This window comes from Bos indicus, chromosome 1, assembly GCF_029378745.1.
Source record: "Bos indicus isolate NIAB-ARS_2022 breed Sahiwal x Tharparkar chromosome 1, NIAB-ARS_B.indTharparkar_mat_pri_1.0, whole genome shotgun sequence".
NCBI lineage: Eukaryota > Metazoa > Chordata > Mammalia > Artiodactyla > Bovidae > Bos > Bos indicus.
Genome location: NC_091760.1, coordinates 127,415,035 through 127,438,389, shown reverse-complemented (window position 1 = coordinate 127,438,389; position 23,355 = coordinate 127,415,035). Strand labels below are relative to the sequence as shown.

General features: G+C 39.8%; 1 protein-coding gene across 1 annotated transcript in view; it reads left to right on the top strand.

Moving 5' to 3' along the window:
- The window catches only part of ATP1B3 (ATPase Na+/K+ transporting subunit beta 3), a 36,811-nt gene extending 19,152 nt beyond the window's left edge, over positions 1-17,659 (top strand). The window contains exons 3-7 of the mRNA XM_019961534.2: positions 1,853-1,960; positions 7,834-8,018; positions 10,827-10,877; positions 14,990-15,076; positions 16,985-17,659. Of these exons, the coding sequence (XP_019817093.2) occupies positions 1,853-1,960; positions 7,834-8,018; positions 10,827-10,877; positions 14,990-15,076; positions 16,985-17,155 (602 nt within the window). The 3' untranslated portion in view covers positions 17,156-17,659. The remainder of the gene's footprint in view (positions 1-1,852; positions 1,961-7,833; positions 8,019-10,826; positions 10,878-14,989; positions 15,077-16,984) is intronic.
- Positions 17,660-23,355: the final 5,696 nt, after the last annotated feature.

Here is a 23,355-nt window from a genome sequence, read left to right as displayed (position 1 = left end):
TTGCTGAACATCCCTGCAATGCATGAGAACCCCCCCCCCACCCCCCCCCACCCCCGACAAGAAAGACTCATCCAATCCAGAATGTCATTAGGACCACAGCTGAGGAACTCTAGTCTAGATCCTTGCTCACTGCATGGACTTCTCAGCCATAGCAGCAGCGAGAATGAACCAGTTTCCCCAACCAGTTTGTTCTAACGGCTTTTTTCCTTTGTCTAGCTGATTTTATCAAAATATCATGAATAACTCCGTTAATCTTTCTGACCATATATCTAGGACCAGCTCTATGCTGATTTTTTCCCTCATGTCTCATTATAGCCCTGTTTTCTTTGTCCCTACATGAATTCTAAGATAATTATTTCTCTTGCTGCCTTACTATTGAACATAAGCGGATATATTTCAGAAATATTGAACCATTTATAATTGCATGAATAATATAAGCAGTAAAATGTATTCAATATACGTTTTAAGTATACAGTTTTAAACTGAGTTCCTTAAATATAAAGAAAATGTTAAATGAATCAGAAGTTTATAGTTTTGCCATGGGATTTTAAATTATGTTGCCTCACAGGATGCAGAGATAAGCGCAGCACATTAATACAGCCATGCTGTGGGCATGTTCTTGTTGTTCATTCGTTGTGTCCTGCTCTTGGCGACCCGGTGGACTGCAGCACACCAGGCTTCCGGCTGTGGGCATGACCCCCAGAATACCTGATCCCTGAAGCCCTGATCTGTGTTTAAGTGTGCGTAGTTAGCTCCCAAAGAGAAGCTAAAGTTGTGATCATCTAAATCCAAGTGATCTGATATGTTGAAGTAGTAACTGAATTGGAGCTTTTTTGTGTACATATGGAATAAGACTTGCTCTGCCTTTTTGAAAATCATTGGGTAGCATCGGATTGAGTTTAACTCAAGAGCCTTGCAAATCAACACAGGCAAGCATTTAGGATTTGAAAGACATAGATTTGATCTAATATGAATTAGATGTCTGAGAAATTTTAATGAAAACTAAAATAGCCTTGGTTGTTGTTTATCTTTAGATTTAACGCAAGACTTATCTATAGTAACTGATGTATGGGGAATGTTTAGTGACTAGTGAAAATTTTAGGGTTTTTTTTATTTTAAGCCTTTTGTGCAAGACTTAAAGTAGATCTAATGCTTTTAAATCTAGGAAAGCTTAAAGTTGGAAGCCTGATTGTGTTTGTTGCACAAAAACATGCTTACATTTTCTGTTAATAAACTCATGCAGACATGTTCTAGAGACATGGTTGTTGATTGCTGATATGAAATTGTTGGTGGTTATATGCCAGTTCGGTATGAGAGAACTACATTTTAGTTACAGAGCAGTGTTTATTACTGAAAGAAGAATATTTAATTATAGATTTTAAATTGTATAGGTCTCTTTCGTTGAATAAGGTTTGCTTTCTTTATGAATGCTTCCATAGAGCTGTAATTTCAGTGACAGAAGGGCTTAGATTTTGATTTGCTAAAATTTTCTCCATGTATTAACGACAAATTGGCAAACCCTAAAACACTGAATAGAAAATGAAAGTAGAAAGTACAAAGTAAAATTTGTGTCTTTTCACTAAGGACCAGAGCAATTCTAAGATTTAGAGGTGGTTTCTAATTGGTTTTGTCTGAAGTGACTTTGAAGACTTTGGGATTCTTTCCTTTTAGATGTCTTTTTGTAGTCAGACATAAGTGGGGAGTTCTTGGTGGTTCTCTGAATCTACCTGTGAACACAATGTCCACATAATTTATTGAGACCTTCCTTTTTAGAGATAAGAGTGTAAGGAGAAGGAAAGAGAGAAGGGAATTTGCTGCAGTTAATTTCCCCCGTTTTCTCTTATCTCTATAGGACTTATGGTTTTTCCAAAACCAGTGTCGGCGTTGGATTTTTCATTCAGCCTGTCTGATGCAGAATCCTATCAAGGGTACATTGATGACCTTAAGAAATTTCTGAAGCGTAAGTATGATTTTTTAGGGTAAGGTAAAAGATTCTAGTTGTTATAGAAACTAGTACCAAATTATGATTACTTTTAAAAACATTGTTCTTAGAGTTTGTTCTGCCTTTTTCTTTCTCTTTCTGCTAAAGAGAGGACTGGGCAAGTAGAATTATGATTATTGATGAGGAATTTATGATTATTTTATATTCCAACTTCTGGAAAGTGTAGAGTTCTAAACCTAATGGGTAGTTGATTTGATTTTTTTTTAAAACTACCCTATATAAATACATGAGTAAGTTCATTGAGGCATAACATTTATACCTGCGTTAAATAGCATTTGACTAAAGAGCAAAACTATATTATAAATCTTGCCTCCTAAGTATTTGGGCCTTTGGATCCAAAGTAGTGCTTGTGTGAGAGTGAGGAATGGTGTTTTATCACTAAAAGAAGTCTTCCCAGTTGTTAGTTTTCCCAAGCTGCTGCTAAGTCACTTCAGTCGTGTCCAACTCTGTGCGACCCCATAGACAGCAGCCCACAAGGCTCCTCCGTCCCTGGGATTCTCCAGGCAAGAACACTGGAGTGGGTTGCCGTTTCCTTGTCCAGTGCATGAAAGTGAAAAGTGAAAGTGAAGTCGCTCAGTTGTGTCCGACTCTTAGTGACCCCATGGACTCCAGCCCACCAGGCTCCTCCGTCCCTGGTTACGGGTTTGTAAAGCTTTCGAATAGCCCAGTTTTCTCTGCGTTTTGCTTTCCCTAACTCTGTGGTATTAGCATTTGAATGAATAGGCAGCTCTTCCTCAGCCGCTCTCCCCTGCAGTTTGCTCCTTAGAATGTGTAGGACTCCATTGCCAAGATCACTGATGAAGCTCCGTATATCACCTTCTCGTTTGCTTGTGTAACTTGCCCTGACTATTTGTCTGCCTCTCGGGGACTTCCAGTTCACTGATCCCTTTATTTTATTCCAGTCTCTCCACTCTCAGCTTCTCTACTGGACAGGCTTATCAGTTCCATAGTTTTTCATTTCAATTTTATAGAAGCTAGTACTCTAAAATCCTTTGCCTCTTATTCCATTTGTATAAACTTGCAAGTCGAAGAAGCTATGTAATTCCTAGATGGATGAGCCCTTCCTTCGAGTCTGCCCTCTGAGGACTAAGTAAACTGTGAACACTTGATCACCTCCCTCAAATGGACCCAGTCTACTGCCTGGAAGACCTGCTGAAATTCTCTGAAGGGATTATTTCCAACCTCTACTCAAAACTAGCTCCTTAGCTCCCCCGACTCCCACCCCCCGCCTGTTAACTCACTTTCTTCGTATAATCTGGTTTCCTGATTCAAGAGAAAGTAGAAATACTCAAGTGGAAACTCCAGGTTTCTGCAACTGTGATATTCCTCTTGCTCTGACAAGGGAAGCTGCCCTTCCTCTTATCTGTGCCCACCTGTCCACTCTCACTGCCTCAGAAACATGGTGCTAATTACTGATCCTTCTCGTATATATGTTTAGCTTCTCTGTTGGATTCCTTCGGTCAACATGCAAAAATCCTCAACTCCCATCTTAAAAACCTTTTGATCCTGTACCTTCTAATAGCTACCTTGCTAAATCTCTTTCCTTTGATAGTTAAATATATACTTATTATTTAAATAGAGATGTTTTGTGAAAGTGTAATTCATGGTTTAAAAGACAAATAGTAAAGAAAGCCCTGTAATTAAAACAGTAGTTCCCTGCCCTACTCCATTCTAGCTGCAGTCCTTTGCTTTATTCAACAGAGGATGTGGTTTTTTTGTGTATGTTAAGCACTCTAATTTCCACCAGTGAACAAATGAAAATTTCCTGAGTTCCTGGAGTTTTTATAACCTAGTGGTGTGTTAGAAAGTAATAAGTGCTGTGGAGGAAAATAAAGCAGAGAAAGGAAATAGAGTTAAGAGAATCACAATTTTAAAGAGAGTGGCCTGGGAAGGCCTCGTTGAAAGGGGATGTTTGAGGAGAACTCTGAGAATGAGGGAACTAGCCGTGTAGCTGTCTAGCAGTAGGTGGGAAGGCCCTGAGGCTCATAAGGTCCAGTGTGTTACAAGTTTGTCATGGAAGCCAGAGGGGCTGGATGAAGTGAGTGGGGAGAATGTAGTAGGGGTTGAGGTCAGGGAGGCCTTAGAGGCTGTTGCTCAGTTCTTTGACTTTCACAGCAAACAAGATGGAAGTTCTTAAGCAGAAAATAACAACTCACACAGATTTTTAAAGGACCACTCAGGCTGTATTTTGAGACTAGATTCTAGGTGAGGAACCAAGGAGGCTAGTCAAAAGCCCATTGCAGTCACCCAGGTGAGTGGAGATCATGGCTTGGAATTGGAACATTGGAGGCTGTGAAAAATTATCTGATTGTGGATATATTTTCAACAGGAAATAACTTCATGCTTTCGAACTTTTTCTTACAAAACTTTTCTTCTTTACTTTTTTAATTGAAATTTTATTTGTTTGGCTACATTGGGTCTTAATTGTGGCGCACCAGCTCTCTCATTGTGGCACACAGGCTTAGTTGTTCCACAGCACGTGGGATCGTAGTTCCCCAACCAGGGATCAAAGCTGTGTCCCCTGCGCTGCAAGGTGGGTTCTTAACTTTTAGACCACCAGGGAAGTCCCCTACCACTTTTACATATTGTCTTTACTTCCTTTTATGTTAGATGAGGATTTAGCTCACATGCCTCAGATGTCCCCTTATTTTCAATTCAAAAGTAATTGAACTACTAAGTTGTTTTCATTATTGTTTGCCTTTTTATACTTGTCTTTACATAAGACTTTCATCTAACTCTTTTATTTGTATATTGTCATATGAGGTATTCTCTTAATCCTTTTTGCTGCAAACTCCTTCCTAAGTCTTTGCCGTTGCTGCAGTCTGCACTTGTTTCTGTTCAGGCATCCACCACCCAGCTATCATTTGGGGACTTCGTTTGATCATTTTTGAATTGGATTCACTGTTGCTTGGCTCCTGCTTTATTATTCTTTATTTACTTTCTAGTTTTGGTGGCATATGTTCTCAAATAACTTTGTAGGAAAAGATACATGAATACTGCTCCATGGTATATTTACCACTATACTAGTTAGCCATAAAAAGGAATGAAATCTTGCTGTTTGCAACAACGTGGGTGGGCCCTGAGGACATGATGCTATGTGAAATAGGTCAAACAGAGACACACAACAAATGGTCTCACTTATGTGTGGAATATAAGAAACAGAACAAACAAGAAAACCAAACTCATAGATCCAAAAAAGACGTGGTCGCCAAGGGCAGCAGGAGGCGGAGGTGAAATGATGAAAGATGATCAGAAGGTCCAGTCTTCCAGTTATATGTGAATAAGCCCTGGGGATATGATACACAGCACAGTGACTGCTGTTGGCAATATTGTATTGTGTATTTGGAAGTTGCTAACAGAATAGATCTTAAAAGTCCTCATCACAAGAAAAAGAATTTGTAACTGTATGTGGGAGCAAGATATTAACTAGATTTACCATGGTGATTTCACAATGTATACAAATAATTTAAGCATTCATTGTGTTGTACACCTGAAACTAATGTTATATGTGGATTACATTTCAACTTATATTTCAGTTAAAAAATTTTAAATATACATGTAATTTAAGTTTTTAGTCCTTTCATTTCTGAAAGTGACTGCATTTTGCTTGTATTGTTTGTAGTTTAAATATAGAATTTTATCAATAGTTCCTTTGTATCTACCTTTTTCTGTTCAGCACTGTTTGTTTTTTGTTTTTGTGTTTGATTATATTGTCTTCGGTTCTAAAATTTTGTATTGGTGTCAGTCTCTAGTGTCATTTTGCGGAATACTGGATGGGGTCTTTCAGGATGAAGACTTGGGTCCTCCGGTTGAGGAAACTACTATTACTTGAAAATTTCCTCACCTCACTTTTCTGGTCCTCTTTCTAGAACTATTCTGTTAGTTGTTGGGTATTTGCTCTCTCATTTTCTGTTCTTATTTTATTATACTGGGGGGTTACTTTCATATCTTTAATGTTCATCATCCCCCTTCCCTTTTTTTAAACTTTGAATTGTCATTGTTGTTCTTAGGGATGCGTTTCTCATGTTTAGAAGATAGTCTCCTGTTAAAGGATACATTATCTTGGTTTTTTCCCCTATAAATACTAATTAGAACTTAACATTTTATCTAGTTCAGATCCCTTTCAGATGTCGTGTCCCCCCCCCCCCCCGTTTACCTACACCTCTTTATGTCTTCCTTTAGGCTTTCCTTGAAAATGTGGGGTTCTTTGGTTGCTCTCTCTGAGAAGATGACCTTTCTGTGCTCCCATCATGCCCAGCATAGGGACATCTTCGTATTCTGACCATTTATCATCCAACTCTTTGCACTTACCTAGGTTTTGTGTAGAAGTGGAAGTTGGCATCATACGAAAATGATCCTTGATGAACTGTACCAACAGAGTATATACAGGAGAGGCCCTTGGAGGCTACTGGTGTAGGCCTTGAATACTTTCTGCAGAATTGTGCCAGAAAAGTCAAAAAAGGAGTGATAAATGTCAGTGGCTCTTTTCTGTTGTAAAAGTTTACCCCCTTCCCCCTTCCCCCAATACCTAAGTCATTCTTGGCTTTTAAATTGGTACATGGTTCCAATGGTATCCTAATTTTTCGTAAATGAAGAAAGCAAAAATTTTGACCTTTTTTTTTTTTTTTTTAAGGGGGAAAATCTGTATTCGATTACCCTGCTGAACCCCGGGGTCAGTCACTGCTCTGGGAACTAAGATCCCTCAAGCCTCATAGCATGACAAGCAGGCAAACAAACAAATTTTAAATAAATAGTTAAAATTAACTAACTGGGCTTCCCAGGTAGCTCAGTGGTAAAAAATACGCCTGCCAATGCAGGAGATGGAGGTTTGGTTCTTGGGTCAGGAAGATTCCCCTGGAGAAGGAAATAGCAACCCAGTCTTAATATTCTTGCTTGGAAAATCTCATGGCCAGAGGCGCCTGGTAGAGTCAGACATGACTTAGCAACTGAACGACAAAACTAAATGTGTTTACTTGGAAATTTTGGTTCCAGTTTTGGTTCAATTCATTTTAGGTGGCTTTTTTTCTGGTACCAGTTATCCCCACGCACTGACCATGAGGCGTTGTGATACCATGCCTTGACTGTTGATTAGTGAGTATCTTGCAGTGGCCTAAGCTCATTCAGGACAGAGACCACAGCAGACCTGCTTACTGCTGTGCCACCTTTTTGTCTTAACACCATGCCAAGTGCACAACACACATTTGAAAACCACTGAGTTGTCTGCCTCTCCTTTCTTCCCCATCTCCAAGTTGTAACCATTTTGCTCCCCTGTCACTTTGAATCTGTCTCGTTACCTCAGCCTCTGCTGAAAACACCGTTTGGTAAGCTAACATTACCTCACATGGACCCTGTCACTGATTAGCTCTGTTGCAGTCCGTTTAGAATATAGGTTTAGAACATAGAATATAGATAGCTCCGTGTATCTTTAGGCCCTTCGGTTATGATTTTATTGAGCAATGTCTTCCCCACTACGATGTAAGTAAGCTCCGTAAGGGTGGCCGCCATGCCTTTTTATTTCCTCACCATTTTACCTTTTGGGCCAAGAACATGGAAAGCATTCAGATAATGTTGTAGCCATGGCTGGTGCCACCTAATGGTGACAAAAGAGATCCCTCTGTCATCCAGTTTGTATTGAAATTAAATAAACTGTAAAGCACTGGATAGCCGTTAGAAGTTAGAGGAACAGACTTCACGTTCTTGCCCTAAAATTTCCCAGTGCGTGGCCTGTTGTTTTTGTGTTGGAAGAATATTGTCCAAAGGGTGACACAGTTCTGGTTGTGTTTAAGGTCCTTTTTGACTGATCTATTCACACATACATATTTCCTTTTTAGCATATGGCTTAGAAGAACAGAAGAATCTCACAGATTGTACCAATGGAACCTTTTTTGAGCAGAAGGGTCCAGAATACACAGCATGTCAGTTTCCTCTTGCCTTACTTGAAGCATGCAGTGGTGTGGATGATCCCACGTTTGGCTACCAAGAAGGAAAGCCTTGTATTCTTGTGAAAATGAACAGAGTATGTACAAAATTTGCTGCTGCTGCTTTTTTCTAATTTCCTATTAAGCTGACAACTGTTTATTCAGTGCTATCTCATTTGGTGGTAGCTTATGTAAAAGGTTAGCAGTGGGTTCATAAGTTAGTCATAAATTAGGGAGTATCACAACTTCGGCTTTTCTCTTTTGGAGCTAGCTACACACACACACTTAAGTGTAGATCAGGACTTCAGGCATCAGGTATTCTGGGGGTTGTGCCCACAGCATGGTGGTATTAGTGTGCTGTGCTCATCTTCGCATCTGAACAGTAATGTAATTTAAAATCCCATGGCAGATCTGTGAACTTTGGGCTCATTTAACTTTTTCTGAATAGCTTTACAGTATACAACTATGTAATTAATAGTAAAAATACAGATAAAGTTGTATTAAAATGAGCCTATCCAGCATTATGCTATGTTGTCCAGAAGAAGTGCCTGAATTGTATAGCCACCAGCAAACCAAGAAGCTAATAATGTTCTCTATGTCTAAGTAATAGTGTCTTGGGGTCATTGGGCAAAAGGAAGATGCTTTCCTTGCATAATGAAGTGATCGCCTAACCCTGTGCCTTGCTACTGTCTAAATGTACTGCAGAGTTGTGTTCCAATCCAGGTAACCTGTTGATACCTGCATGGTCTCTCCTGAAGAGTGAAATCATTCCTGGTCATTTATTCAGAGAATAGGCAGGTTCCTGAACAGGTGCAGACCTCTCAGGGTCTTGAGTATACACATCACTGAAGTCAACATCCCTAATAAGACTGAAACTTGAGTCTTCTGAAGCTGGCACTGCTAGATAAGGAGTTTCCCTTAGGGAGAGCCAGCTAGATGCTTAGGTGTCCAGACTGGCTTCCCTCCAGTCTGTCCTTCCCTCCCTCTGTGGATGATGACAGTTCTCTGATTACCCCTTAGCACTGTAGAGATCATTCTGAAACATTGCCTGACACATGGTAGGCACTGTAAGAATTAAGGTTAAAGTGGAGGTGAAACTAAAGGCAAGGTAGGCGGGCAGCAAGTGGGAGCAATGTGAACAGCTATTTGAAGGGGACCCCTACTTTCCCTAGAAGTGCTAGGGAGCTCATACATACCACATACTGTTAAATAAAGTAGAAGTGGGTTTTCATAGTCCACACAAGAAATGATCTTCATGGTCATCCATAGTTGACTGAAGGGACTGAATGGTCCCATCTTTAAAATGGGTATCTGTGGAGAATTGATTCTAGGACTGCTGAGGACATCAAAATCTGGGGATGTACAAGTTCCTTCTATAAAGTGGTGCAGTTTGTGTATAACCTGTGCACATCCTCCTGTGTACTTAAAAGCATCTCTAGATTACTTACACTTAATCCAGTGTAGATGCTGTGTAAAATAGTTGTCAACACACAGGAAATTTGAGTGTTGCTTTGGAACTTTTTGGAATTTTTTTGCTCAAACGTTTTCAGTGTGTGATTGGTTGAATTCACAGGTGTGGAACCCGTGGGTAGGAAGGGCAAACTGTAATGTGAAATCAGGTGATCCAGCTTTTAAGGTTGATTGAATTTATTCTCTTTAACAGGAATGCCTTTTGTAATCATTGCCTCCTAGAAGTATCCTCGCAACACCTAGTTTAATGGAACACTTGTTCCCAATAGAAAACCAAGAGAAGAAGCTCTGGTTCCTTCTCCCACGGGGCCAAACTTCCAAGTTTATTTTCTTTGCCAGTATGTCCACTGAATAATGAGGGTCTGAGACTGTAGTTGCTGATGGAGGCAGAACTTGGCAGGGCGTGACAGGAAGATATTATAAGGCAAATGGGAATCAGTACTGAGATGCTACAAGGAGTGTAGGTGGGCATCAAATCCCAGTATAGTTTGTTCCAGTCATTGCAAGGACACAGATAGTTATTGCTCTTGAAATTATTATTTAGGCTGCAACACTACTTTTCTTTGGGGGAGAGTACTTATATTTTCTTATATTTTAAGGCATTCACATTAAAATGCATATAAATTATAAACTAAAATGCATATAAATTCAAGATGTCAAAAATCCTCACAAAATGCCTGGATAAATATCTGATCATTCACACAGTTAGTTATTTCAACTACATACATGAAAGTAGCTTCATTACATAGAGCTGAATGGTCCCATCTTTAAAATGGGATTCATTCAGTGTATGTGTTTTATAGATCTGATACAGTAGGGTTCTGTAGAAGCCTATGGAAACATGGTTGGGTGGTGACCTAACATTTTCATGAAGAACAGTTACTTCTTATATTATGCCTTTGCAGTGCTTATTTGCGTTAGTGATGTCTTAACATAAATAATGTAAAGATTTCTATTATTTTAAGGGGAGCAAAGTACAATAATACTGTGTTTCAGTCAATTTTTTGATGACTTAATTTTCTAAATTGCCCCAGTACTATAATGAGATAGATAATTGGTAAGATTATTATATTGAAAAGTCTATTCTATTCCTCTAAAATAAAATCAAAAGGCAAATGTAAAAGATGTTAAGGCAGTGGCTTCCCTCATAGCTCAGTTGGTAAAGAATCTGCCTGAAATGCAGGAGACCTGGGTCGGGAAGATCCACTGGAGAAGGAAATGGCAACTCACTCCAGTATTCTTACCTGGAGAATCCCATGGACAAAGGAGCCTGGGAGGCTACAGTCCATGGGATCGCAAGAGTTGGACATGAGTTGTCGACTGAAGAGAGAGAATGTTCATCTCAGCCTTCCCATCTTTTGTCCTCAGCAACAAAGGAGGAGGTTCTGTTGTATACAATTGTGATGTTTCAGTTAATCAGTGTTTCTTTACCTTAGATAATTGGATTAAAGCCTCAAGGAGAACCAAGGATAGAATGTACTGGAAAGGTCAGTATTCAGAAAATAACTGAATTTCTGTTGAAGTTCTAGTGTATCTTAAAAATACTTTAAAAGTCTAATGAATTTAGTCATTTTTTCCCTTCCCTGTCATATTTTAAAGTCCATTGTAGTGCCATTCTTAGAATAAACTCCTCCAGCTTCTGTTTGCTAATGATAATGCGAAAAGACTTATTTTCTGTGTGCACTTGATATCACACTCTTTCCCTTTATATTTACATGTACCATATTTCATTGATTTTAAGATTCAATTTCTTTTTTCTACCTGAATAAAACTGAAATTGGGGTTGGCCTTATAATTGATAGTCTTAATAGTGTATAAAATTTTTTCTCTCTTAATAGTACATAAATTGGTGTACATCAGTGGCATCTGAGATTTAATGAAACTCGGTATCTTTTCCTTAAGGTAGAGGCATTATTTTGCTCTCTTATCCCTACTTTATTTTTTCCAGAGTGCTGTGCTATTTTCATTTCATGATTTCTTTTGTTTTCTCTCCATGCTGCAAAGTGCAACTAAGACAAATATGTAAATGATGGGTAAGAGTTCTCAGGAGAAACTGTTAAGTTCTAAATTTAATTTTGTTACTGTGTAAAATAAAATATTAGCATTCCACCTCTAGTTAATAGTGACAGAAGTGTCTTGATTGAAATGTTACATTGAAATCACTTCTGAAGTTGTTTGCCAAAGAAAACTAATCCCTTTTAATCATGAATGAATTTCTTATTTGGGCAGAAACTTGCTTGTGGTTCTCAAATCTGATCATGCCTCAGAACCACTTGGAGGGTCTTTTGGGTCCCAGTTCTGCAGGTTCTAACTCAGTAGGTCTGGGGTGACACCCCAAAGTTTGCTTTTCTAATTAAGTTTCCAGGTATTGGTGATGCTGCTGGTCTGGGACCCATACTTTGAGAACTCCTGCTTTAGAGTATTGATCTATTTTGAGTATTTATTCGTTGTTTAGAGTAGTATAAAAAGCCAGGAATTTTTGTGCTTTCTCATCTGGGTTGAAGTATGCAGGGTAACCATAGGCAACTTACTGGATCTCCTTATGCTGTAGTCAGCTCAGTAGGAAACTTGGATTAAAAATCAGAATCTCACTTAAAAACCAGATTCTGCATCTGAGGGGAGTTTTTCTTGGTATACAAATCCTTCTAAAAATATAGTGAGCCTCTACTCGACTGCCATCTCTTAAGACAGAAGAAAACGTTTCAGCTATGGGACAGATTTAGGAAATGTGTAACTCTGTGATCGCCTTTGCTTGCAAGTCTTTCCAAGAGAAGGTTCCCGAGGCCAGGTGTGAGCCCTCAGCCAGGCGGAAGTGCCGATTTTATGATAGTGTCCTGTGTTCAAGGGCGTTTACCTCTGAACGTGAGCAGACCATGTAGATACACTTGAGCCAGTGAGTCTGTGGGGCCAACACCACCATGAAAGGAGAATGAACACATACGCAGGCCAGAAGGGCAAAAGCTTTCCACTCCTTTCCCAAGGTTTCATTTCTGTAAGCCTGTGGCCAGTATAAACAACTTTGTGTAACTCTTCCCTTAGGGTTATAAATGGGTTTTTCTCCTTGTTTATCTGTTATGTTTCTTTTGCTTCTAGAATAGTTGGGAGAAATGTTAATGAAAAATTTTGGTCTGATGACTCAAGTTTCAGTTGCTGTCCCTTTTGGTTTGAAGAGTTGTGTGGAAAGTATATAAACTAATTAAAATAGAGTTTTTGTTTTGTTGTGGAATATTTTTGTTTTTAGAAAAAAACACAGAATTGGAAGAAATGCTTATAAAATCTTGCATTACTCATAGGCTAGTTACAAAGGAGTAACCAGGTGGCATACATACATTTTAGAGGTGTGGCTATGTGAACAGATGGAAACCTTTATTGCATATCATCATATTGCTCTTTTCCATTAGATTTGTCTGTATCAAGTGTTCTTGGTGTAAATTCTTCAGTTGAATTACTTTTTATGTAGTATATTTCTTTTGTCTTACATTCTTAACTTTGATCTGCTTTAATTGCTTTTTATACAAGTTAAGAGTTCTGGAAACACTAAAACATTGATGATAGGACATGCTCTTAAAAGTAGCCTTTAATTTTAAAGAATGGTTCCTGCAAAAAGATGTAATATTCATATTTATGTCATTAGTTTTTTAAATTTCCTCACAAAAATGAATCGTATTTATTAAAGACAATTTAGAAAAATACAGAAGGAAAAATTTTGGTAGATTTTTGCCCAGAGATAACCACTGCTTAGGGCATTTGGTGTGTGTTCTTCAAATGATTTCCAAATGATGGTGATATAGAATAAACAGAATGCATTCATTTTAAATCTTTATTTTGTTTTCAGTGGAATTTAGTGACTGCTAGTAGAAAACCATGACATGCAGCTTTACCCTAAAATTTATCATTGTTCAGATACACCTTTATAAAATGCAAGTTTAAAATTCTACCAGCTTGATGGTGTTGATACAAACCAGTGGAGCAGTTCATTGAGCATGTGGCCATAACTGAGCCTCAGTTCCCCTCTGTGTAATTGATCGCACACACGAAAGGGTTGTTAGGCCTAAACAAGGTAAATATAAATTGAGCGTCGTATCTGGCTGAACATACACACTGAAGAGCTCAATAAACTGTAACCCAAGGAAAACCTTTTACATTTTGGGGAACATCTCTGTGTTTTTAGGAATTAAGCTCATATACTAAGGTTAAACAAAAGTAAGTAATGTACAGAAACACATTAAAGTGACTTTTTTTCTCCTGTGTAAAATGTTATTTTAGATTTCACATTTTTTAAATTAAGGAGTACAACATAAGATGGTATTTGAATAGTGGTTGAAAAAAGGCTTCTATACTTTTCTTAGCCTTGTTATTGCTTGTTCTTTTCACAGTTTTTGTTCTGGATCATTAGAACTTGCCCCCTTTTTGGAGTGTCATCAAATTCGTCTTTGCTGCCTTGTCTATATTGCTTATTCATGTGTTTCTCTCACCCCCCACACACGTGCTACTTCACAGTGGTTCAGTGAAGTAAGCAGAGAGTAGGCATTCCCTTAAGAGGAGATTCTTAGTTTTGCTATAGTGTTTCCTGTTTTCTCTCTCAAGTAGAGATTAGTTTATTCACATCTACAATTCAAACATTTAGTAATGTTTTATATTACTGCTTTGTGACATTGCCACTGATTTTAATCACTTGATGTCTCTGTCATCTACTCAGTATGTGTAAAGTTACAGTCATTAATACTGGACCTATTCGGAATGTGTTACATGAGAAATTTTGTGAATTAGTTATTTTTCAGGAAGAATACTAGGTTTGTGTTTTTATTGTGTATAAAAGTTTTTTTGAGGTATGATTGATTTATAATATTACATAAGTTTTGGGTATACAACAGAATGATTCACAATTGTTAAATATTATACTCCATTTATAGTTATTATAAAATATTGATTCTATTCCTTGTGCTTGTACAATTTATCTTTAAACACGTGAATATAATTGCAGCAGTCATGTAACACCTTTAATTCACTTACATGTGCTCATAAAAGAATTCAAGGAAAATGTGATATTCAGATTGCATAAGAAGAGTATTAGCTCAGAGTACTTTAAATTTTCCCTTGAATTTTTTATCAGCTGCATAATCCATTCTACCTCTGACTACAGTTATCATAGTTGTTTTGCACCTGCTGCCTCCCAGGCCCGAGTGGCACATTCTGAGTTGTAGCAGCTATTGCTTCCCGGTCTGGAAATGCACAGTATTTTCATTTTAGAATTCATTGGTCCCAGACCTACTGGTGCACTTCTGCTGTCAATGGCTAGAGAACGGGTATTTGGTAGTTGGAACGCAGATATGATTTTACAGACAGTGCATGAGTAGATCCAGCTATAAGTTAAAGGGACTGTCATGGAAATAAATCAGGAAATCAGGATAATTCATGTCAGGGGGTTTAAATCAACATGAGTAAGTCTTTTTTCAAAAAATCCTCTTGTAGCAAATGCAGTTGAAACAGCATTGTAGTTTCTCCATACTGTTCATAATTGATATTGCTTTAATAAAAATATACTTTTAAAAACTATTTTTTGTGACCTAACAAGAGTTTCTTTTGTTTTCAACTTTAGAGCGAAAGCACAGCATTTCTATCAACTTATCCTTCCAATGGAACGATAGATTTAAAATATTTTCCATATTATGGGAAAAAACTGCATGTGAGTATTTAGAAATTCTTAAGTGGTTGAGACTCTTGGGAAGCCGGCACATCTGTATTAAAATGTCAGTTGTCTGGGTCAGATAGACATACGCCCTGTGTGATGTGTGCGTCATCTGTTCTGGTTTTTACATACGTTGGTGATGGCAAATGAAGACTCCAGGTCTACAAGTGGAGCACAGAACGGAAGCAGATGAGTTAAAAGATGATTATTTTCAAAATAGCATTTTCTCTTTCATGTGATAGAGTGTGCTTATTTAAAGAATATAGAAAAGTGGTTAAGTCATTACCCAGAGATAACTATTATTGTAGTGGAATTTCTTCCACATTTTTTCTCTAAGTGTATTTTATATATAAATATATATGTATTATATATATATATATATATATTTACCGTTATACATATATAGTAGTAAACTTTTAATTTTATTTTGAAATAATTCTAAACTCAAGTGGCTTGCACCATACAGAGGATTCCTATTAACCTTTTACCCAACTTGCCTGTGTTGATGTTTTACATCATTTGTCGTATCAGTCTCCATATGTGTTTTTCACATGAACCCTTGGTCATAAGTTATAAACACGGTGCTTCTTTACACTAAATGCTCTTTACATTGAATTTCCTAAAAGTAAGGACATTATCATAATAACCATCATGTACTTAACAAAGGAAATCAGCTGAACTGTATTAATATCTGATCTACAGACCATGTTGAAATGTCACCAGTTGTTCCAGTAATGTTCTTTATTGCACAAGAAAGTGTTTTCCTGGTCCAGGTTGTTACATTCTTACATCTTTAGTTGCCTGTAACCTGCAACAGTTCCTCAGTCTGTCTGCTTCATGCCCTTGAACTCCTCAAAAATGAGTGCAGGCCTTTTGGGGCTTACTTTGTGGCTTATGTTCCTCAGTTTGAGTTTATCTGATGTTTTTCATGGTTAAATGTAGGTTGTGCATTTTTGGCACGAATGCCTCAGAAGAAATGGTATGTCCTTTTCAGAATGGCATGTCAGGAGGGAAGTGGTATCAATATAGTCTCATAGATTGTTACATAATTTAGCTGTTAATACGTTATAATCATTTATTTTGGTGCTAAAACTCTCCCGCATTTGGCTGGTGGAGACTGGCTCTAGCTTCTGTGTCTTTTAGGCATGTTCCCTGGATTCCTACAGCACTAACTTACTTTCTGGCACCACAAGGGGTCCAGGTTCATCTTGTATTTTCCCTGCCTCGGCCCTGGAATTAGCCCTTAGTTCCTTTTAGTGAAGGCTTGTATTTAGAAACCAGTGATGGCAAAACAGTTATGAGTATATTTGCATCAAGTTAAACAGCAACCGTAAGGATATTTAGAAACCTAAGTAGCATCAGTGAGGTAACCTTCCGCATGTTTATCAAACATATTAATAGATAAATACATGTTCTTCTCAAACACCTGGAACTGTCACAAAAATTTATCATAAAAAATGCATCTTCAAGTTTCATAGGATAGAAATATAATAATATCTTGTGATCAAATACAGTAAAACTAAAAATTATTGAAATAAAAGTGCCCTTCCTAAAGAGGGAGGAAGTGGGACCTCTCTATTAACTCGAGTAAAGAAGGGAACGTAAACCAAGTTTATAGAGTATCTAAAAATAATGAAACACAACATAATCACAATCTATGGAATACATTTAAAGCAGTGCTTAGAGGAAAATTCATAGTCATAAACACTTTGATCAGTAAAAAAAAAAGTAAAAGTAAATGAATATTCAGTTAAGGAAAAAAAGCTAGAGGATAAAAAAATACATCTGATTAATAGGTTAAAATCTTGTTTGTTTTTTTAATTTTTAAAGAATAGGCAAGCTCCTAAAAAGTGTAGGTAAAGTTACTGTAGAATTTGAATTAATGTATTTTCCTCTATTCGCCAGGGGAACTACCTGCAGCCACTAGTTGCCGTCCAGGTCGGCTTTGGTAGTGATGCTGACGTAAGAGAAGTAATGGTTGAGTGCAAGATCGATGGATCACCCAACCTAAAAACCCAGAATGACCGTGACAAGTTTTTAGGACGAGTTGCATTCAAGATCACCATGCATGCATAGTAGGAGTTAGGATGTCTCTACAGAGTAAACGTTGTGTTGTCTGTCTTCATTTTGTATCAGCGGGACCTGCCATTCCAGAATTATGAGACCACCTTGAGGAAAGGTGGAGTGGTACATGACACTGGGATAACATAATGTGCTTCCAGATAATAGTGGTCCATGTCCTTCGGAGTAACTGCCTGTTGCCTCTGCTGCCTTTTGAACCATGTACAGTCACCAGGTGGCGACTGTGAACACCTGATTCTGAACATGTAGGTTGGGGGTCTTGTCCAATTTTTATGTGGTTTAATTGCCAAGTGTCTAAAGCTTAATGTGCTGTGCTATGTAAATATTTTATAGATTTAACACTGGTTAACTGTCATATTTTGATGCCAGCAAAATTTTAAGGGATAAAATGGTACCTGACCAACATCAAGTGACTTCATAGCTGCAAGAAATTCAGTGTGTGGAAAAGTTCTGTATCTGAAGAGGAAAAAGGAAAATAAAAGTGGATTTGAAAGGTTGGCTTGGATGTTTTGTAAAATTATTTTTTACGTGCTGAATTAGTTTGTGGATCTTTTGCTGCAAAACATGTAAAAACAAACAGAAAGAGATAGTGATGGGATTATTTTTAACACTGGAACTAAATCTTTTAAAGTAGTTAGATTGAAGTATTTTAGACCATAGATAAAAACAGCATTTTTAGGTTGGTCATTAGGAATACACACCTAAATTTTTATGAAATTAAATTCATAAGATTTAAATTGTGCAAGAGTTTGTGGGGTCTTATGACTGCTTTTATTTAGCTGATTGTGGAGTAGACTCTAATAAAAAATACAAATTGTGAAATATAAAAAACTTAGAACTTATTCAGAACTTCAAACCAAACAATAGTTAAACTTCAGCATTGTTTGATTAGTGTCATGAAACACTTCCTCCTTCAATCTGAGGTGTTTGGTATGATTCTTTGTCATAATGTCAGCTCCTTTCTCCTCACCTGAAAAAGGTGTGCTTCCCTTATGATCTGTGGGTTTTTTTACCCCCCCCCTTTTTTTTTTGTTACTTTTCTCCTTAAAAACCAAAGCTAGTATATTTGAGGCTTTGTTTGTGTTAGTGCAAGCCAGGAAGAGCAGGGACGCACCCAGCGGGTTCAGGAGTGGCTGTGTGGAGAAAACCTGTGTGCTCTGGGTGGTCTCGACTGGCCAGGTGGGCCAGCAGCCTAAACACTTCGGTGGTTATCACTCAGCCCCATTGGGAGGTCTGCTTATTGCTCTGCCACTAACATCTTAGTGATTACAGATTTTCATTTAGAAGCCTCCTTTGCAACTGAAGAAAATGATTCTTGGAAACATTTTAAGAAATATTTATTTTTGGCCTGGCTGGGTCTTTGTTGTGCGGTTCTGCTCTAGTTGGAGAGAGTGGGGGCCACTCTCTAATTGTGTTGTGCAGGCTTCTCACTGTGGTGGCTTCTTGTTGCAGAGCACAGGCTCTAGGCACATGGGCTCAATAGTTGTGGCTCACAGGCCTGGTTACTCTGGCGTGTGGCATCTTCCTGAACCAAGAATCAAACTCGTGTCCCCTGCCCTGGCAGGCAGATTCTTAGCCATTGGACCACTGGGGAAGTCCCTGGAGTTGATAAACCAAACCTTTACTTTGATTTTCCTCTCAACCCTCTCTCTTAAGAGTATAAAACGAGGGGGTGGGGGCAGGGTGGTGAACGGCAGGCTGCAACTAGGATATTACTTTAGTCTGCTAAGTATGAACAGGTACTCAGCAGCTATCACTTAAATTTGTATTTTTGTATCTTTCAAAGTGTAGTGTGGGTAGAAATTTTGTTTTACGGAGCTTCAGTTCAGTCCAGTCACTCAGTCTTGTCCGACTCTTTGTGACCCCATGAATCACAGCACACCAGGCCTCCCTGTCCATCGCCAACTCTCGGAGTTTACCCAGACTCACGTCCATCGAGTCAGTGATACCATCTAGCCATCTCATCCTCTATCGTCGCCTTCTCCTCCTGCCCCCAATCCCTCCCAGCATCAGGGTCTTTTCCAATGAGTCAACTCTTCGAATGAGGTGGCCAAAGTATTGGAGTTTCAGCTTCAGCATCAGTCCTTCCAATGAACACCCAGGACTGACCTCCTTTAGGATGGACTGGTTGGCTCTTGCAGTCCAAGGGACTCTCAGGAGTCTTCTCCAACACCACAGTTCAAAAGCATCAATTCTTCACAGTCCAACTCACATCCATATATGACCACTGGAAAAACCATAGGCTTGACTAGACGGACCTTTGTTGGCAAAGGTCTCTGCTTTTCAATATGCCATCTAGGTTGGTCATAACTTTCCTTCCAAGGAGTAAGCATCTATTAATTTCCTGGCTGCAATCGCCATCTGCAGTGATTTTGGGGCCCCTTGAATTAAAGTCTGACACTGTTTCCACTGTTTCCCCATCTATTTCCCATGAAGTGATGGGACCAGATGCCATGATCTTAGTTTTCTGAATGTTGAGCTTTAAGCCAACTTTTTCACTCTCCTCTTTGACTTTCATCAAGAGGCTCTTTCGTTCCTCTTCACTTTCTGCCATAAGGGTGGTGTCGTCTGCATGTTTGAGGTTATTGATATTTCTCCCAGCAATCTTGATTCCAGCTTGTGCTTCTTCCAGCCCAGCGTTTCTCATGATGTACTCTGCATGTAAGTTAAATAAAGGAGCTTAGGTAAAAGCAAAGTACTTCTCAGAACATGTGATAAGACTTGAGATATCCAAAGTGGGTTGTGTGGGAGAGAGATTTTGGAGAGAAATAAAGGGGCGTGGTCACATCTGTGCCTCCTTGGTTCAGGAGGTTGGCTGTGGCTCAGCCCAACTGCCTGTGACCTTAGTTGACATACCCAACTTTTCCTAGCTCTGTTTCATATTGAAATTAGAGGTGTTTAACAGCTTCTTCACAGGCCTGTGGGCCAGGTAGTTTCCAGACTGAGGATAAAGAAATGAAGCACTGTGGTCTCTTGAAGATCTCAAACTGGGAGGGAGCAGGCTCTGAGATGATGGCAGGTACGTGCAAGGGAGTTGGGGAGGCCTAGGTCTTTCACGGGTACCCCAAGACAGTCAGTGTGGGCAGGGGTTGGGTCTGTATGGAATAGATACAGAGGCTGACTAGGAATGAATGGAGCCCTGGACATGTGTTGTTGAGTCTGCATTTTTGCTCCATTTCAGGTTTTCCTGAGAACTTCATGTGTATCTTGTTAACATGCAGATTCTGATTCCCTAGGAGACATTTCTACACTGAGCAACCTCAATGATGCTTATTCACAGACCACAATTTGACTAGCAGGGGACAGAGAACTAAAGACAGCTTTGCATCCTCAGCGGCTGAGTCTGGCACTAGTTTCATTACTGGATGGAGAAGATTAAACTGTCAGTTGACATTAACTTGTACTTAAAATTCAACAGGTATGTTATTAATATATTTCTAGCTAAAAGAAAATTATGGGTTAAGTTTCTAAGTTTCTTCAGATGTCCAAACTTGGGAGATTTTTTTTTTTTTAAATACTGCTGCTGCTAGGTTGCTTCAGTTATGTCCGACTCTGCAACCCCATAGATGGCAGCCCACCAGGCTCCTCTGTCCCTGGGATTCTCCAGGCAAGAATACTGGAGTGGGTTGCTATTTCCTTCTCCAGTGCATGCATGCATGCTAAGTCGCTTCAGTTATGTCTGACTCTGTGCAACCCCATAGACGGCAGCCCACCAGGCTCCTCTGTCCACAGGGTTCTCCAGGCAAGAATACTAGAGTGGGTTGCCATTTCCTTCTCCAGGGGATCTTCCCAACCCAGGGATCAAACCCGCATCTCCTGTGTCTCTTGCATTGGCAGGCAGGTTCTTCGCCACAGCGCCGCCTGGGAAACCCACACGATCATAGTGTCTCCGTACATGGTATCTTTTAGTCGGGTTTTCTGTACCAGGTACTTTCCCTGCCCCCCGTATGCAGTTAGTCCTATAACTTAAGCCCCGTTCTCCTTTCTTAGTGGTTACTTTGCCCCCATGTGCAGCAGTGAGATAAGAAAGGTTGGTCTGTCCTCTTCGTGAAACCCTCTCACTAAAGGTACAGCCCTGTGAGGAGGACTTCCCAGATTCTAGATAGAATCTGATGGAAGAGAGAAAGTCATGTAGAATCCACGATCCTTCATTGTGGAAGGAGGCGTAGGGGGAGTTGGATTTAAATCTTGATTTGCATTTGATTGCTTGGAAGTCTTTGGTGCGGTCCTTACTCTTCTGAGCTGCACTTCTCATTTTAACTGTAAAATGAAGCTGTTGCCAGCCTTCAGGACTGAAGATTGAATGGGGAAGTAGGCCATGCCAGCATGTGGTGGTGGTCAGTCTCTCAGTGGTGTATGATTCTGTGCAACCCCAGGGATGGTAGCCCCTCAGGCTCCTCTGTCCGTGGAATTTTCCAAGCAAGAATACTGGAATGGGTTGCCATTTCCTCCTCCAGGGGATCTTCCCCACCCAGGGATCAAACCTACGTCTCCTGCATTGCAGGTGGATTCTTTACCACTGAGCCACCAGGGAGGCCCACCAGCGTGCAGTAGTTGTTGACAGATGTTTGTTTCCGAGGACTTCCTGCTCCTTTTGAAGTTACGGGATTTTCAGTAACTTGGGATAGTGTAACTACTGTGTTGCTACTGCGTTGAAGGATTGTTTATTACTGAGAAGGGCATGGTAAAGAAGGAGTTGAAAGTCTTTTTTGGGTGCCTATGATCCTGTGCAGTGGATTTGTATGGAGGGAGAGGGATACAAGTGAATTTGAAACCGTCAGTCCACGTGAATTTGAATTTCAAAGGGTTATTCTTGCTTTAATAAAGTCATCAAGTTGGCATTTAAAGAAGGCTGAACAGAATTTGCTATGTTGATATCAGAGTTTTCTATCTCCCTTGCTCCCACCCTGAAGGAGCTGTATTTCGAGCAGTGGGTGAACAGTGGGTCTTCATGTGCACCTCCCTGAGGCTGGCCGGAGGTTGACTGCTGCTCTAGGGAGGGAGCATCTGTTCCCAGGAGCGCTTTCTTCACCCCGGAAGTGACACAAGGAGATCAGGGTCTTCCTGAACAAACCAGTTTTCTCCCATACAGAACTTCTTATGAGTGATTTTGGGATTTGTGTTCAGAAGCATAAAGCAGTCTTTGACCCCTGTCACAAGTGGCAGGATTTGTCTGTTGAGGACGAGCTTACTTTTTAGAAACAGAATTCACTAGGGAGTCAAGACTGGTAAGAGCTGATATCTAAGAGTGAAAACCAAAGCAGAGCATGTCTTCTAACCTGCTCTTTTAAGATTATTTGTGTGGTCTTGGGATAACTCAGAAGAGCCTTGATACAATGAATTGGATCTGACTGGTGACCAAGCGGCTAGTGACAGACTATCATTAGTTGTGGGTTTGCTTGAAAACAGGCCCACTACCCACTCAGATATGAATCTGTTTGGATTGGAGGGAGTGCAGCTCTGCTGGTTACAAGAGACCCTGAGAAAACCAGGAGGCAGGGCTACTGGCTCAGGTGAACTTGGGGTGATGCTGAGCTCCCAAAAGCCTTGTGCTGACACACGGGAAGGGTCCCTTCTGTTCTGCAGGTCAGAGCCCCAGGTCTCTTAATGCCAGAGCCAAAGGAGAAGGGTGGGTGACATCAAGGGGCAGGCATGGGTACCACGTGTTTTTTTTTTTTTTTGCATTAACCTCGTTCCTTATGATCTTCCTCTGGGTGGCTAAGAACAGCTGGGGGATGGTGTGGAAAGGATGGATTTCCCGCAGAATTATGTGCACCCTCAGATAAGAGCTCTGCTGGGGTGGGGAAGGAGTTGATGTGTTGAGACTATATGACAGGGTGGAGGGTGGCCAGTGGAGGGTGGAGTGACAACTAAGGGCCAGGGAGGAAGAGCCAAATGTGGCGTTGCGGGCAGAGGAGTTGACAGGGATGACTGAAAATTCAGAGTACCTTCTGAGACCATTCATCCAGCTTGGCCTTGCTGTGGGTGAAATCACTGTGGTCACTGGCATTTGGGCTCCCATGACCTCTGCCAGGACCTGTGCTCCTGTTGCATCATATGGCAGTAAGGACATTACAAATGAAATTAAGGATTTACTTATCAGTTGACTTTAAAATGAGATTATCCTGGATTTTCCAGAGGGCTCAAGGTAATCAGGGGAGCCTGAGGCAGAGGATGAGATGGTTGGATGGCAT